Raw genomic sequence first — 17,485 nt, 5'->3', positions numbered from 1 at the left:
ACATGGATTGGCCGTTGTTAAATCAAGACGACAACAACCAAGGGAACGATGTCAGTACCGGAAATCCTCGTATGATAACACCACTGGTAGTGGTGCTCGTGGAAGGACATTTAGGAATTGACATGGGTGACGCCAGGATGATAGCAACATGGTGGCCTACACGTTTTTGGTAACAAATCGTCTCGTCCCTATTTTGCTCAACCCTGATAGTTCTTAGAACTGAATTTGATGTGGAATCGACTGATGGCAAGTCAATGGAAACCCCCTATGTTCGTTGGGATGTAAACTCGACCTTGTGAGACAAGTGTTCGACATTTACCCTTGGAAGTTTTGTTGTAGTAGTTAGTGTGGAATGGTTATCCAGATAACGCACGGTATACCTTGTGAGGGGGGAATTTTGAGTATCCCTCTTCCCAGTGGCGAACCCTATGTCCTAGAGCATCAGTGTGGTGTAAAGGTTAGTATCATTTCGGCAATGAAAGCCATGAGCGTCTACGGAAGGATTACCCTGCTATGTTGGCACTCGTACCGATGTTAAAGCTAAGGAAAAGAGGATCGAGGATCCAACAGCTGTTCGTGATTTCTTTCGGTGAGCTACTCGAGGAACTTTCGGGTTTACTTCCACAACTATTAGATGGACTCTCAGTTTGATCCCGCGCCAGAGGCAGCCATGATTCTTCGTACCTCTTACTGTCTTGCACCAAGAGGGTTGCAAGAGCTGTCTAATCAACTACAGGAACTGTTGAACAGGAGTTTTGTCGCACCTAGCTTTTCGCTTTGGGGAGCCTGATTATATCCGTAAAGATAAGCCTTATCGTTGGACATGGGTACTGACTATCGAGAACTCAGCAAGGTGACAGTCAAGAACCGTTTGCCTCGACCATGTATTGACAACCTATTGACCAACTGTGAGAGTTAAGCTCCAATTCGAGGATTGACTAACGAACGAACTCATCCGATGGAAGTCCAGGGGAAAAATGATTCCTACAACAGCATATCGAACGTTGTACGGCTATGGCGACTTTGTATTCCATGACTTTTTGGGCTAATCATTACATCAGCAGTTGTATGGATCACATGAATCGGCTATGCTTATTGACGACGTGCTGGGCAGCATCTGTATCTTAATTTAGAGCTCCAGAGAGATGAGCCATTCCATGTGAAGTCTTGTAAAATGTAACATCTGGATTCGGGAGATACATTTTGGGCATGTAACCAACGAAGTGGGAACACATGTGGATCTTGCTAAAGATCTGTTTTGTTCGAAACTGATCGACACCAAAGATTCCTTCAGGGATGCAGCAATTCCTTGGTTTCGCTAGATACTATCGCATCTTATTCACAGGATTTTCGAAGGTCGCACAGCTTAAATCTCTTTAACACAGCAGGGTGTCGTGTTCGTGAAAGACGAAACAGGAGAACGTCATTTCAGCTTTCGAATTCCAACTCTGCAATGCGCTGAGCATCGTCTTTACCCGAGGGTGCGGGTGATTTAGTGGTATGCCATGATGGTCCGAATCAGAGTCCCAGTTACACACCAACGCAACACGAGAAAGTGATGACTTACGTGATGGAGTTACAAAGAGGAACCGCACGACACACAACTGGCGGTGAAAACCGTGGTCTTGGGATTTTAGATGGAGGCATTACTTGGACGGTACCAGGTGCGTTATTTAGACCGATCACAAGGGCCTCCCGTGTACCTTGGCTTCAATAAAGCTAAATCAGTCAATGGCATCACTGGAGGGAACTTCTGATGATTACAACTATGAAACTTGAACGCGGATCTCGTTATACGGCAACTTTTGGGAACTTGTATTGAGCAAAGTGTACCGACTTTGATATTCTAACCGTCTGGATTTTGATGAGAGATATTGGGATCTATAAATCTTGCTCTAGTGATCGGGCATGGAGGCCCACCTAGCAATGTTTGTGACTAATGTTTGACTTGTGGGAGAGTCAAGGTGGAGTATCAGCAACCAGAAACATCGAAACAGAAACAATAACACTTGGGTGATCGTTGATTGTCTCACGCTACCAGCACGCCTTCTTGCAACCAAGGAAACTGACGAGTCTTCACAGCTGTGAACGTTCCTCTGAGAGAGGCGGCTTCTAGGCACGAGGTGCCAACTCCCGTTACTTTTGATTTTGATGTATACCTGATTTGTGACAGGCAATACACGATACCCTGGGCTCACGTCTAGACATGGGCATTGCATATCACCGTAGGACAACCAGACAGAGTAAGCGAATCATCCCGACACTCGAAGACATGCTGCGAGCATGTGTGAGATTGACTTCAGGAATAGTTAGAAGGACATTTACCTTTGGTTGAGTTCCATTGCAGCCGTTACCATTCTGGAATACAGACAGCTCCGTTTTAGGCATTGCATGGTTGATAATGTCAATCTCCTTGATGGACTAAGATGGGTGACAACCTAATCACAGGTCCAGGACTTGTACTTGAAACTCTTTGGAAGATTTCTTATATCGGAAATTGTTTGGTGGCAACGCATGACCGTCAGGAAAGCTGATAAGCCTAGGGAAACGCTGGAAGATCGTTGTGGGCGATCGTATCACGTTGAAAGTCACACCCTGGGAGGGTGTGGTATGCTTGGGAAGCGTGACGAGCTTAACTTATGTCACGTTGGGCCATTCAACCATCTTGGAAGAATCGGTAACGTGACCTACAAACACGAGTTACCTAATGAATTGGGTAACGTTCACGATGTCATTTATGTCTCGAATTTAAAGAAGCGTTTATCCGATGAAACACTTGTGGTACCCTTACTATCGCCTAAGGTTAACAACAAGTTGCAGTTGTCAAGGAAACCTATTGAGATCATGGACCAGGAAGTTAAGGTTCGTTAACCTAGTCAAATCTCAATCGTGAGAGTTCATTGGAACTCTAGACGTGGACCGGAGTTCACGTGAAAACGCAAAGATCAGATGAAGCTCTATTATCCTCGATTGTGCAAACGGTTGAATCATCTTCTGATGTCATTGGCGAATTTCGGGACGAAATTCCTGATGTGTGTTGGTGTGTATATAATTTAGATATATAATTAAGCCCTTTTTACACCTTTAGCCAAGTTTTAAATTTATAAAACACGATATTCACTAACACTAAACACACATATGGGCAAGTGCACCCATCGTGGACGTAGTATAGTGTTGGTAAGATACCGAGGTCGTCCAAGGACACAAGAGCTTTTAATACCGGTTTATCCTCAACGTCTAATCAAATCAAAAAGTGAGAAAAATGTTTTTAAACTAAGAAAATAAAAACTAACTAAATGCTGAAAAATAAAATAAAATAAAAACAGATAGACAAGATGAATCACTTGGATCCGACTCGTGTATTAGTATAACCTTTGATTATTTTCGCACTTTTGCACTTGTTTAAGAGATTATCTTAGTTATTGTAGTAGGCCCCTCTTTTGAAGGCGACGTTACCCTCAACCCAGTAGTTTGAGTCAGCAAGGATACAATCCTAAAGGGTCGGATTATTGGAAGATAATGAATTAAGTTATTAATGCAAATTATGGTAGGCCCCGCTTTTGGCGGTGACGTTACCCTCGGCTAAGTAGTCTGAGTCAGCAGGGATACAGTCCTAAATAGCCGGGTTATAGTATTAATAGTAGTTAACTTATGAGGGGGTCAAAGAGTTTGGATCCCCGCCATCCAATACCTATGGGTATTGAAGGAGATCCTACTAAATTTGACCCAGGTCCCAAGCAGGACCTCTAAACGCTGAACAAGGGCAAGACCCTTGCCAACCGTTCCCTTAACCCCCGACCAGGTAGCCAACATACCTCCATATAGACCGTGGAGATATGAATGGTGAAAATCTTTTATTTTATATAGACAGTAAAATAATGCCAAGACACCACGGACAAACGATAAGGAAAGATCACCTTCAACATAAGCAACTAGTTATTAAAGTCATTAATACAAAACCAAATAAAAAGTGCAAAAGATTAAAAATAAAAAGTATTATACTAAACACTTGTCTTCACCAAGTGATGTAAGAGACTTAGGCAAACATGGCCTTGATTGTCAAGAACTCTTACGATCAATCTTGGATCCCGAGACGACTCACACACTCTACGATGGACAATGGATGATGGTGGTAGATGATGGTGTTATGGTGGTGGTGGGTGGTGGATGAAGTGTGAGAGAGGTGGTGTGCCAAGGGATGAGATGGAATGAAACCAAGCACCCCTATTTATAGGCTGAACAGAAGGCTGGGCACGGCCCCGTGTCCGCTGGACACGCCCCCGTGCCCGTCTGACAGTCTCTCTCCTCATTAATTGTAATTCGCAATTACAATTAATGCGCCTGCTGTACTTTCACCACGCCCCCGTGCTCGCTGGACACGGCCCCGTGGTGGGCAATGGAAGCTTCTACCAGTTTGTCTTTTATGCTGCTTCTTGGGCACGGCCCCGTGCTGGCTGAGCATGGGGCGTGTTCAGGATTCTGTTTTCTCTTCTTTGCTTTGGAGGATGCCGTTGAGGGTCCGGGCAGTCTTCTTTTATTCCTTTCCTTGTATTTATGCTAGAATTAGTTGTCTTTTTGCTTCTTTTGTGAATTTGAGCTCATTTCATCCTGAAAATACAAAAGGAAGACAAAAACACTCTTTTCCAACATTAGTACTTAAAAAGGGTTAGTTTTATGCCTTAATTGATGTGATTTATATGTTGCATTTTACACACATCAAATACCCCCACACTTGAACTTTTGCTTGTCCTCAAGCAAAACTCTTTAAATGTGGCTTACACTCCCAAAGGGAATAGGTAGAAGAGAATGTTTTTGGTTTGTCATAGAGTGTCGGGAATCCAAAGATCTTTTTAGGTTTTATTTTTATTTATTCACAATCCTATTCGTTATGATTTATTGAGAACGTCTCATAGGATAAATTACTTATTTGGGCATAACATGCCTTTTTTAAAATTTTATTTATATACAAGTTCACATACCTCACGGGATAAATCACTCAACACTCGGCCGTAGGTGTATTTTTAGTGAATCACTCGAGAGTGGCATGGAACTCACGCCTTCCATAGGCTTGCCAAGCAATCAATCCTCCTCCTTTTTGACTTTTTACCTTTGTAAATATCAAGAGGACTTTTTGGGTGAAGGGTTAGGCTTGGGTTAAAGGTGGGTGGTTGGGTTAGTGGTTAATAAAAGGGCGAAAAGCGTAAAAAGCGTCGGTTTTCGAAAAAAATATTTTTTAGTGACTTTTTATTTTGAAGTATTTCTCCAAACAAGCTTTTGTTTGTATAGCTTTGTTTGTTCATCATTATATATATATATATATATATATTTTCAGTCACATAAAAGAACGAGCTTGCGAGAAACCGAGCTTTGTTACTAAAATAAAGCGTGAAAAATAAAAAAAGGGTTTTTTTGGTGGGTGAAAAGGGTTTTAGGGTAATGAAATGAAATGAAAGGTTTAGGCTCAAAGGGGTTAACTAGGGGGATTTTTTTTTTTTGGGTAGGTGGTAAAAAAAAATTGAAAATAATGGTGTAGAAAGAAAAAAATGGTTAGTCCTAATGCCTCCATCATTTACTTACTTGGGTTTAAGTTGGTAAGGACCGGGAATGAATCGACGTGGCAAGTTCTAGAGTTGTAAGAACCAAGCGGCTATTCACACAAGAAACGAAAAATGAGCATTTAGTCTAAAGATGTAAATTTGTATGCTCAATAAAGGCTCAAAACTCACTTTTATGGGAATGGGTTTTTAATGTGATCAAGTATATATAATTAAATTTTAACTAGATTTGTTATGCCGTTTCATAAATTTCTTATGTTGGTTCTTGTTATCGCGACGCTTTCGGTTGTAAATTTTTAAAAATATAACCTTATTAATCTTGTGATTCCCAACTTAAACTTTAGACAAGTAAAAATGAAAGGATTTTTGAAAAAAATTTGGGTGTTTAGCGGTTCCAATAGAGTTTTGTGTAAGGCTTGTTGTTAGGACTTGTAAAATTTCAAAGTGTTAGCTTCCCCCCACACTTAAATTACACATTGTCCTCAATGTGTCCCAAAATAAATTTTTAGGTTGATTGGATGTGTGGTGTGGTGTTAAAAAGCAAAGATTTATGTTACTGGCAGTCTGGACACGGCCCCGTGTCCACTGGACACGACCCCGTGGCGAACTGTCAGTATTGAAAACTTACAGAAGATGAACACGGGGCCGTGTCGGCTGGACACGGCCCCGTGTCTGGCAAATAATTGCAGGTCAGTAACCAAACAGCAGGTCTGGGAGATGAACACGGGGGCGTGTTGGCTGGACACGTCCCCGTGTGGACAGTCTGTGAGCCTGAAAAACAGGTTTCGTCTCCCGGTTTCTCCATTTTGGGCCTGTAAGTGCTAAAGTTTAGCACTCTAACCCTTGCATTGTACCTGTTTCATCACCTAATACCACACCAAGCAAACATAAAACATCCTACATTACCACCGTTAATTGTCTCCAAACATAAAATAGAAAAATAAAACGGAAATAAAAAGTAGTCAAGGAAAGTAAATTGTTCAACAAGTGGCACGCAGGCCATAAATTGTTCGGTAGAAAAGGGTACTTAAACCTGTGGGCTCATCATCAACCCGCCCCTTATCTCTTCAAATGTCCATGTCTTCACCGCTATCATCACCTCCATCCCCATGCCCCGCCATGTACTCCCGGATGCTACCGATATCATCTTGTATATCGTTGATGTTGCGCTCAATAGCTCCAACCCATTGGTATGTGTTGTTGGCGAGGTTGTAGGTGTTCCTGGTACACATGAGGTTTTCCTGTAAAAGATCATGTAAGCTTTGAAAGTTAGGAAAACCGCCTCCTTGTGAGGAGGATTGACCCGGATCACCCTGGGGTTAGTACTGGTAGTGGGGAGGTGGTGCATGGAGAACTAGGGCCTCTTGTGGGTTCCATGCATAACCTTGTGTCCTTTGGAAGCTCACCGTCCCGTCTTCCGCCTCATAAAGTAAGTTCATGGCTCGGCAAATATGGTAGTCAACTCGTCCCGACCATGGACTCCTTTCAAAGGACCTTGGAATTCTCGTGAAATGCTTGAAAAGACGGTACACCCATCCCTCGAAGAAGATAGGCGTTGGAGCGTGAGCAAGGCGATTGAGGTGCATGTTTCGTAACAAGAGATATGGAACATCGAGAGGCTTCTGGTTGTGGATGCAGTGAAGGACAACCAAATCTTTCAACCCTACAACGCCACTACTGTCGTGACGCTGGTTTAGCGAGTAGGTGAGGAGCCTGTGAATGTAGCGGTAGAGCGGGTCCCTCAGTTTGGTACTCTACTAGGGTTGTAGATTCCTTCACCGATCTGAGCCCATGCGGCTTGACGTTCATTTGCATCCAAGTCTCGTAATCCCCCGGTATTCTCCTCATTTCCCGATTCCTCTTCACCGTATAGCCCTATTATAGATCCAAACTGTGCCATGGAGATCGAGTACCTTGTCCCTCCACACCGAAATGCAACCCCTTCATTGTCAAACGGGTCACACCTTGAGGTGAAATTGAAAGTACTGTAGAACTCCATGGTGCATTGATGCACCGACCGAAGCCGAGTGTTCAATGCAACCGCTAGTGGCCCTGTCACGATGTTGTTGAATCGGTCAAGCTGGTTCACCATGGTTAACAGGTCCGTGCATGCTCGCCTAGGATACTCTTCGGGTCTTGTTTGGAGTGTCTCATATCGTGCCCTAGCGTCGAGTTCGCTTGCGTTGAACCTTGTGAACTTTGACATCTGAAAGAATATACCAAAAGTTAGTACGAACATAGGATATTTGGAGCGAAACTGCAAACAGTGGGCTGGACACGGCCCCGTGTTCAGTGGACACGGCCCCGTGTCCAGGCGTCTGTAACCCAAAAACTTCATTTTTCGTCCCGGTTTCGAAAACCTGAAAATTTTTAGCCCAATAGCAGCGGTTTCCCCCGAAAATGAAACCCTTAGTGTCGTTTTTTCCCAAAACAAACCATTTACCCTTCCAATTTTGTCTTTTTCGGTTCACAAACAAGGGTTTGGGGTTTTTGTGGGAAATCGAACGAATCTATCAACAATACATGTTTATTTACTTTCCACTATACTAATCTAAACTACTACTAACAGATTGCATCAAAAATTTGAAGTTCGATCCGGATGACCACGAAGAACCCTAGATTTTTCCCCAATTTTTGATGTTTTAACTACATGCAAGTAATTAATCTAACTACTAAAGATGATAGAATCATACCTTGATGTTGTTAAACGTGGTAGTGACGTCGGAAATCTGCGGAAAATCGCCTGGAACCAGAGCGTTTTCGGCGAAACGGGGCGTGTGGAATGAGGTAACTGTTGTGAAAAGAGGGTTTTATCCCGACAGTCGCCTCGACACGGCCCCGTGTCCAGCGGACACGGCCTCGTGCCGAGCAAAGTTTTTTGAAAATTTTTTTTTGTGCTCGTGTGCATGCCCCTTTTTTTCCGAAAATGGTTAGAAGACTTACCGGTTTTTGACGTACACTTGCCTGTTCGTAACATGTCGGGTACGAGTTTATTCGTTAACCGTTTGAAGTGAGATCTCCTCTTCCTCATCCTCAATGGATCCTCGGTAGAGTTTTAGCCGTTGGCCATTGACTTTAAATGGTATCCCATTTCGAGTTTTAATTTCTACTGCACCGTGCGGAAAAACATGGGTGACGGAAAAAGGTCCTGACCATCTAGATTTTAGCTTACCAGGAAATAATCGAAGTCGTGAATTAAACAATAGAACCTGATCTCCTACCCGAAATTCATTAGACTTAATATATTTATCATGTAAATTTTTCATTTTTTCCTTATAAATTTCGGAGTTAGAATATGCATAATTCCTTAGTTCGTCTAATTCATTCATTTGACAGAATCGATTCTTACCGGCAATTTCTAAATCTAAGTTCACATTTTTTATTGCCCAGTAGGCTTTGTGAGCTATTTCTACTGGCAAGTGACAACTTTTTCCATAGACGAGCTTATATGGGGTTGTGCCTATAGTGGTTTTATAGGCGGTTCGAAAGGCCCATAAAGCATCGTCTAATTTGTCGGCCCATTCCTTTTTATTTAATCCTACGGTTTTTTCAAGTATTCGTTTTAAACCTCGATTAGTCACTTCGGCTTGCCCATTTGTCTGAGGGTGATATGCTGTTGAGACCCGGTGATAGACCCCATACCTTGTTAATATTTTTTCGAGTTGATGATTGCAAAAATGGGTACCTCTATCACTTATCAAAGCTTTTGGTGTCCCGAAGCGAGAAAACAATTTTTTTAGAAATTTTACCACTACTCTTCCATCATTTGTTGGGAGAGCCTCGGCCTCCGCCCATTTAGACAAGTAATCGACTGCCACAAGTATATATTTGTTTCCTTTTGACGGCGGGAAAGGTCCCATGAAATCGAGTCCCCACACATCAAAGATTTCACAAACGAGAATGCCATTTTGAGGCATTTCGTTTTTGGAAGAAATAATACCTGATCTTTGGCAAGCACCACCTGTCTTTACAAGGTTTTGTGCATCCTTGTAAATGGTTGGCCAATAAAACCCTGAATCAAATACCTTTCGTGCGGTACTTGCGGCACCATGATGTCCTCCGTATGGACCTTCATGACAATGACGGAGAATTCTTCGTGCTTCATTACCATGGACACACCTTCGGATGAGCTGGTCGGCACACATTTTGAAAAGATAGGGGTCTTCCCAAAAGTAATGCTTTACATCAGCAAAGAATTTCTTTCTTTGATGATGTGGCCATCCTTTGGTGACTATACCGCTAGCTAGGTAATTAGCATAGTCGACATACCATGGTTCTTGTCTACACTCCATCATCTCCAAGGATTCTGTCGGAAATTTCTCATTGATTTGCTCGTCCCTGGTTGTTTCCAAAGCTGGGTCTTCTAGGCATGAGAGATGATCTGCAGCAGTGTTTTCTGCTCCTCTTTTGTCCTTGATTTCGATGTCGAATTCTTGAAGGAGTAGAATCCATCTGATCAAACGGGGTTTTGCGTCTTGTTTCTTGAAGAGGTACCTGATGGCTGCATGGTCTGTACAGACTACAGTTTTAGAAAGAACAAGGTAAGAACGGAATTTATCAAAAGCAAATACTACTTCTAGTAATTCTTTTTCTGTAGTTGTATAATTTTCTTGTGCATCATTAAGCGTTTTACTAGCATAATAGATTGGGTGAAAATGCTTTTCTTTTCTTTGTCCCAAGACTGCTCCAACAGCAAAGTCACTTGCATCACACATGATTTCGAAAGGAAATTTCCAATCGGTTAGAAATGCTTGATTGCATTCCTTGTCAAAGATGAAGGGTGCATCTTTTTCAAGTAATTTTGTTAGAGGTCTTGAAATTTTTGAAAAGTCTTTGATAAACCTTCTATAAAATCCGGCATGTCCTAAGAAACTTCTGATTGCTCTTACGGAGGATGGTGGAGGTAATCGAGAAATAGTTTCTATTTTTGCTCGATCAACTTCCATTCCTTCGCTTGAGATTTTGTGACCGAGTATTATTCCCTCTGTTACCATGAAATGGCATTTTTCCCAGTTAAGGGCGAGGTTAGTTTCCTCACATCGGGATAGCATTCGTTCAAGATTATCGAGGCATTGGTCATATGAATCTCCAAAGATGGAAAAGTCGTCCATGAAGACTTCCATTGTCTTTTCTATCATATCATGGAAAATGGCCACCATACAACGTTGTAATGTTGCGGGCGCATTACATAGACCGAATGGCATGCGTCGATATGCGAAAGTTCCGTAGGGACATGTGAAAGTTGTTTTCTCTTGGTCTTCTGGTGCTATCGGTATTTGAAAGTAACCTGAAAAACCATCTAAGAAACAATAAAATTTATGACCGGATAGTCGTTCTAACATTTGATCAATGAAGGGTAAAGGAAAGTGGTCTTTCCTTGTTGCTTCATTTAATCGCCTATAATCTATACAAACTCTCCATCCTGTGACGGTTCTCGTTGGTATTAATTCATTTTTCTCATTAGTTATTACCGTCATACCTCCTTTCTTTGGGACTACTTGGACGAGACTTACCCACGGACTATCGGAGATAGGGTAGATTAGTCCGGCGTCAAGCAGCTTGATGACTTCATTTTTAACCACTTCTTGAACATTGGGATTCACTCTTCGTTGTGGTTGAATTACTGTTTTGTAGTCATCATTCAATAAAATTTTGTGCGTGCACATGGAAGGGCTTATTCCTTTAATATCTACAAGCTTCCAAGCGATCGCGTTTTTGTGTTTTTTAAGCAGATTAACTAATTTCTCTTTTTCTATGTTACTTAACTTGGAAGAAATAATTACAGGTAAACTACCATCCTTGCCTAGGAAAGCATATTCCAAACCTTTAGGTTGTTCTTTGAGCTCAATGGGCGGGTCTTTAGAAGACACCTTATTTTGTGGCTCATCTAGATCAAGAACCTTAAAGGTTTGTTCTATAGCTATCTCTTCCTCGACAAAGTGGTCATCTTCTTTAGTTGTATCGGGTGGTTCAGCTTCATCTTCAATTAGGGGGTCATTATTGCCAAAAGGATATTTCATTGAACGCTCAAGATCTATGCTTCTTTTGAATGCCCCTAATTGAAGAGGTAGATTGTTGAATTTCCGGTTTTTCAATGCTTTATGAGTTTGTACAAAAGGTTTTCCCAAGACTAGAGGGGCGTCATCAAGGATGACGAAGTCGGTTGGGATTACCAATTGATTTGTGTGAACCAAAACATCTTCAACTACACCGATTGATCTTATCACTTTTCGATCGGATAGAAAAATGGGTATTTGAAGTGGAGTAAAATCACTAATACTTAATTTTTCAAAAATGTAGTTAGGCATTATGTTAACACAAAGATCTTTATTAATGGTGATATTACTAATAAATGAATTTTGAAAGAAACATGGAACCGGTGTAATGCTAATTTCAAAAGGGTCTTCTTTTATTAGCGAAGTTTGATCATCGGTTAACTTAACACTTACTAATTCTTTGATTTTAGCACTAGTGTTTAATTCTTTTAAAAACTTGGCATGAGGGGTTACTAAATAATGATTCTCGAAAGTAGGTGACAAGAGATTAATTTCTTCAAAATTAGACTCTTCTTGAATTTTAACATTATTGGACTCACCTTTTTCGTTGTTTAACTCATGTGTCGGTTTTTCACTTTCTTGTTCTTCCATTTTTACATTTTCAACTATCTCTACGTTATTATTACAATTTAATTCTTCTCTTGCGCGTGATTCTTCTTCCCTTGCGCGAGATTCTTTCATGTAACGTTCGATAGTTTTAATATGTTCTAATATCCTATTGGTCACTTCGGTGAGAGAAAACGAATTTGGATCCTCAAAGCTTGAATCCGGTTGTTCGATCCTTGGCTCCTCATAGTACTCATATGAAGTAGATGGTTCACACCATCGTTCTTCATTGTAAGTATATGATGGATAAGGGTCGAAACTTTGTTCTTCATAGTACTCATATGAGGTGGGTTGTTCACGCCATGGTTCCTCATAATAAGAGTATGAAGGTGGTGGCTCATATCTTGAATCTTCAAAGTATGAGTATGAAGGCTCATACCTTGGTTCATCAAATTATGAGTATGAGGGAGGAGGTTCATACCTTTGGTCTTCGTAGGATGTATATGAAGTTGATGGCTCGTACCTGGGCTCCTCATAATAATTGTATGAATCGGATGGTTGATATGAAGTATTATATTGAACCGAGCATGCGTTACGACAATTAGTGCAATAATTACCCCTATAATCATCCTCATCATAGGTATAGTTGTAACCTCTTGAGTATTGATCCATAAGAATCACTCAACAGACCACAACTGAGTCTCGGGACCAGAAAACAAAAATAAGGACGGAAACAGAAGCTGGACACGGCCCCGTGTTGGGTGAACACGGCCCCGTGTTCAGGGTCTGTATCTAGGCGTTTTAATTAAAGTTACTGGTCACGTTGAGCACGGGGGCGTGTTCAGCGAGCACGGCCTCGTGGTCAGACTCTGTATCTGGGTATCTTACTAAAAATATGCAGCACGGGGGCGTGTTCAGCGAGCACGACCCCGTGTTCAGGCTACTGTAAATGCAAACTAAACTAAAATGCAGAAAAATGAGCGCGCGTTTTGAAAAGGTTTTGAAAAACTGATTAGGCCGTCGATTTTAAGCTTTCTTAAAATCCTTGTGTCCCCGGCAACGGCGCCAAAAACTTGATGTGTGTTGGTGTGTATATAATTTAGATATATAATTAAGCCCTTTTTACACCTTTAGCCAAGTTTTAAATTTATAAAACACGATATTCACTAACACTAAACACACATATGGGCAAGTGCACCCATCGTGGACGTAGTATAGTGTTGGTAAGATACCGAGGTCGTCCAAGGACACAAGAGCTTTTAATACCGGTTTATCCTCAACGTCTAATCAAATCAAAAAGTGAGAAAAATGTTTTTAAACTAAGAAAATAAAAACTAACTAAATGCTGAAAAATAAAATAAAATAAAAACAGATAGACAAGATGAATCACTTGCATCCGACTCGTGTATTAGTATAACCTTTGATTATTTTCGCACTTTTGCACTTGTTTAAGAGATTATCTTAGTTATTGTAGTAGGCCCCTCTTTTGAAGGCGACGTTACCCTCAACCCAGTAGTTTGACTCAGCAAGGATACAATCCTAAAGGGTCGGATTATTGGAAGATAATGAATTAAGTTATTAATGCAAATTATGGTAGGCCCCGCTTTTGGCGGTGACGTTACCCTCGGCTAAGTAGTCTGAGTCAGCAGGGATACAGTCCTAAATAGCCGGGTTATAGTATTAATAGTAGTTAACTTATGAGGGGGTCAAAGAGTTTGGATCCCCGCCATCCAATACCTATACCTATGGGTATTGAAGGAGATCCTACTAAATTTGACCCAGGTCCCAAGCAGGACCTCTAAACGCTGAACAAGGGCAAGACCCTTACCAGACCAGGTAGCCAACATACCTCCATATAGACCGTGGAGATATGAATGGTGAAAATCTTTTATTTTATATAGACAGTAAAATAATGCCAAGACACCACGGACAAACGAGAAGGAAAGATCACCTTCAACATAAGCAACTAGTTATTAAAGTCATTAATACAAAACCAAATAAAAAGTGCAAAAGATTAAAAATAAAAAGTATTATACTAAACACTTGTCTTCACCAAGTGATGTAAGAGACTTAGGCAAACATGGCCTTGATTGTCAAGAACTCTTACGATCAATCTTGGATCCCGAGACGACTCACACACTCTACAATGGACAATGGATGATGGTGGTGGATGATGGTGTTATGGTGGTGGTGGGTGGTGGATGAAGTGTGAGAGAGGTGGTGTGCCAAGGGATGAGATGGAATGAAACCAAGCACCCCTATTTATAGGCTGAACAGAAGGCTGGGCACGGCCCCGTGTCCGCTGGACACGCCCCCGTGCCCGTCTGACAGTCTCTCTCCTCATTAATTGTAATTCGCAATTACAATTAATGCGCCTGCTGTACTTTCACCACGCCCCCGTGCTCGCTGGACACGGCCCCGTGGTGGGCAATGGAAGCTTCTACCAGTTTGTCTTTTATGCTGCTTCTTGGGCACGGCCCCGTGCTGGCTGAGCATGGGGCGTGTTCAGGATTCTGTTTTCTCTTTTTTGCTTTGGAGGATGCCGTTGAGGGTCCGGGCAGTCTTCTTTTATTCCTTTCCTTGTATTTATGCTAGAATTAGTTGTCTTTTTGCTTCTTTTGTGAATTTGAGCTCATTTCATCCTGAAAATACAAAAGGAAGACAAAAACACTCTTTTTCCAACATTAGTACTTAAAAAGGGTTAGTTTTATGCCTTAATTGATGTGATTTATATGTTGCATTTTACACACATCAATTCTCTTTCAAGTTGGGGATGATGTGGTACCCAGGGGAAACCCCCCAGTCATCCTGACCTACTCATCACTTCACTTCCCTCTTCGACCGCTTATCTAATTTCGGGACGATATTTCTTTCAAGTTGGGGATGATGTGACAACCCATACTTTCACCTAGTTCGCACCATTACATTTCACGTCCTACTCTATGTGGCAACAAGACATATGCAATGTCATTGGGACAAATGCCAACTGGTTAAGTTAGAGTGTAAGATTGTCATCGGATGTGAAATTTAAGTGCATGCCAGGTGCTAAACGGGTTAGGGCAGCCGCACAGTTAGTAAGTGTGTTACATGAGTATGTTATAATAACTTAGACTTGATCTCGGATCCGAGTCGCAACATTGGAGTCTCGGTTCATGGCTTTTGACTCGCAGCCTAACTCTTAAGGCCCAAGGCCCAGGCGGTTTGCATAAGTGGGTCGCATGTTTAATGGGGCAACTTCTATGATTTTGTAACTCACGCAAGCAGCAACCCTATTCTTCCTACTCCCCTTCTACACCCCGACGGGAACAGGTGGACGTTCTCCAGTCAATCGCATCTGGTCGAAGCTTTCCATTCGAAGCCCCACTCCCTAATCTCTCCGGTTAGTTGTTATGATTGTTTTGATGTATTTGGTGTGATTGATCTTGAATACGCTAATTGTTGTTGTGAATGAGTTAGGGCCGTTGATATGTGAATTAATGGTGATTAACCAGTTAGATCGATCGTTGGTATGATTTAATGTATATGATAAACCTGAAGTTATATGGTAGTAACTGTTCGTAGGAATCTTGGAAGGTTCGATGGACTTGTTGTGAGGATGTGTTAACATGGATTTAAAACCACCATGATGATAATCGATGATTATGTTAATTGTTGTTGACAATTCATGTTCATGCAATAGGACGAAAATTTGGAGTGAGTTAGGTCTGTATGACATTGTTGACAAAAATTAATGATAGTAACCTAGTTTGAATATAACACATGTTTTCTGAACTGACATGATGATGGTGATATGTGAGTTGTGCAATGTGATTGGACCTTTGAATCCACTTACATCTATTGGGTCAATTCAGTTTTGTAAATGGCTGACAACAAATATACTAAACAATCTTCTATTGGGCCGCTGAATTGGTAAATGATCTATAAAGATTCTGTATGATGAATTGTAATATGCCACTTTATATTTAAAAGCTTGGATTGGTTTTAAATTAAGATATAAACCGGCCTTTGATATGTAAGTAGGTATTTAATCGATGAAATCAGTGATGATAATATTGTTTTTCTTCTTGAATTCAGAAATATTAAAAGAAATCTATATATTCTTATCGAAAATAATAATAATAATAATAATAACTAATAATTTAGTGACGAATGAGTGGCTGTTATATATACATGTATCATCCATCAGCACATGGATCGACCAGCTAATATATTCAAGCTACCCTCACAACAGATCAGTTATGACTTCATTAGCCTTTATTGAATAATGAGTTGATGAAATGGATTTCTTAATACACTTGTGTAACTGTTGGTAAATGGTATTGCATACAATTGCGCCGTACTTGTAATGAAGCTTGTTGGGCCGATGGTTAGGGGGCTACGCATATAGATAAGGGGAGGGGGCTGGTTAGGTGCTTTTGGGTTGGACTTGGTGTGGGTTTAAACACAGGCTGCCGAGTCATGTCGGATCTTATGTGGTCTTGAAACAAGATTTTGATAACTACAGTGGGTATAGTGTGTTATGAAATATTGTTGCTACGTGCATATTCGTGTGTATGAAATATGAACAGTTGATGTGAGTTAGTATGATTTATGTGTTTGTATTATGAAAGTTACATGTAAACTGAATACTCGTTGTAACATGTATGATAATGTGTGCCATAATTGTCTATCACACGTGGGAAATACTCAATGAATAAGCAAATTTTATGTAAACGAAAATGACTGTCATTGGAACCATATTAGGGTTTGGAGTGTTCAACGATAAAACGAATAGCTAATCTTACCGAGCAAAACTAAGGTGAGTTCATCTCTTGAGCATGCGCCCCGGTGGTTGGGACAGTCAGTGGGTATCCTGGGGAGGGATAAGTCTTTTGGGTAAAAACGGGAATGTTGGATAATATACTCTTCCTATCACCTTTAAAGTCCCTCCGTGTTGTTTGGTTACCGGTGAGGTAACATGGTATTAGTTAGTAGCGCTACTTAGGTTTGGCAACCTCACCCCGTACCTGGGAGGACGGGTGTTGAACTAATGACCTAGTCATGACCAATGCTTTGATAGGAGCATTGGAGAAAGGGCAAAATAATCAGAAGCCGTCTTGTATTCGGGGTATTATCAACATTACTTTCGGATTTAAACTCAATGGATTAAACTAAACACTTGGTAATCAATGTTTTCGTAAAACTATGAACTCACCAGCGTTGTCTGATACACTTGTTGCATGCTCGCAGGTCCTTAGATGTTTTGGATTTGGAACATGCTGGTTGGAGTAGCTGGAGTGGTCATGGGTCGAAAGGAAGGATTCATGTGATTGAATTATTGATACAATA

The 17,485-nt window shown here is 41.2% G+C and overlaps 1 protein-coding gene across 1 annotated transcript; it reads left to right on the top strand.

Moving 5' to 3' along the window:
* Positions 1–2,514: 2,514 nt before the first annotated feature.
* On the top strand, positions 2,515–2,871 carry LOC118491252. Its single transcript, XM_035988868.1, has one exon. The coding sequence runs from the start codon at positions 2,515–2,517 to the stop codon at positions 2,869–2,871; it is 357 nt and encodes a 118-aa protein (XP_035844761.1).
* Positions 2,872–17,485: the final 14,614 nt, after the last annotated feature.

The sequence above is a fragment of the Helianthus annuus genome, chromosome 1 (genome assembly GCF_002127325.2).
Source record: "Helianthus annuus cultivar XRQ/B chromosome 1, HanXRQr2.0-SUNRISE, whole genome shotgun sequence".
NCBI classification, from domain to species: Eukaryota; Viridiplantae; Streptophyta; class Magnoliopsida; order Asterales; family Asteraceae; genus Helianthus; species Helianthus annuus.
This window is presented reverse-complemented; position numbering and strand designations above follow the sequence as displayed.

Coding starts and splice junctions, on each gene's coding strand:
- LOC118491252 (XM_035988868.1), top strand. CDS start 2,515: ATGACCGTCAGGAAAGCTGATAAGCCTAGGGAAACGCTGGAAGATCGT.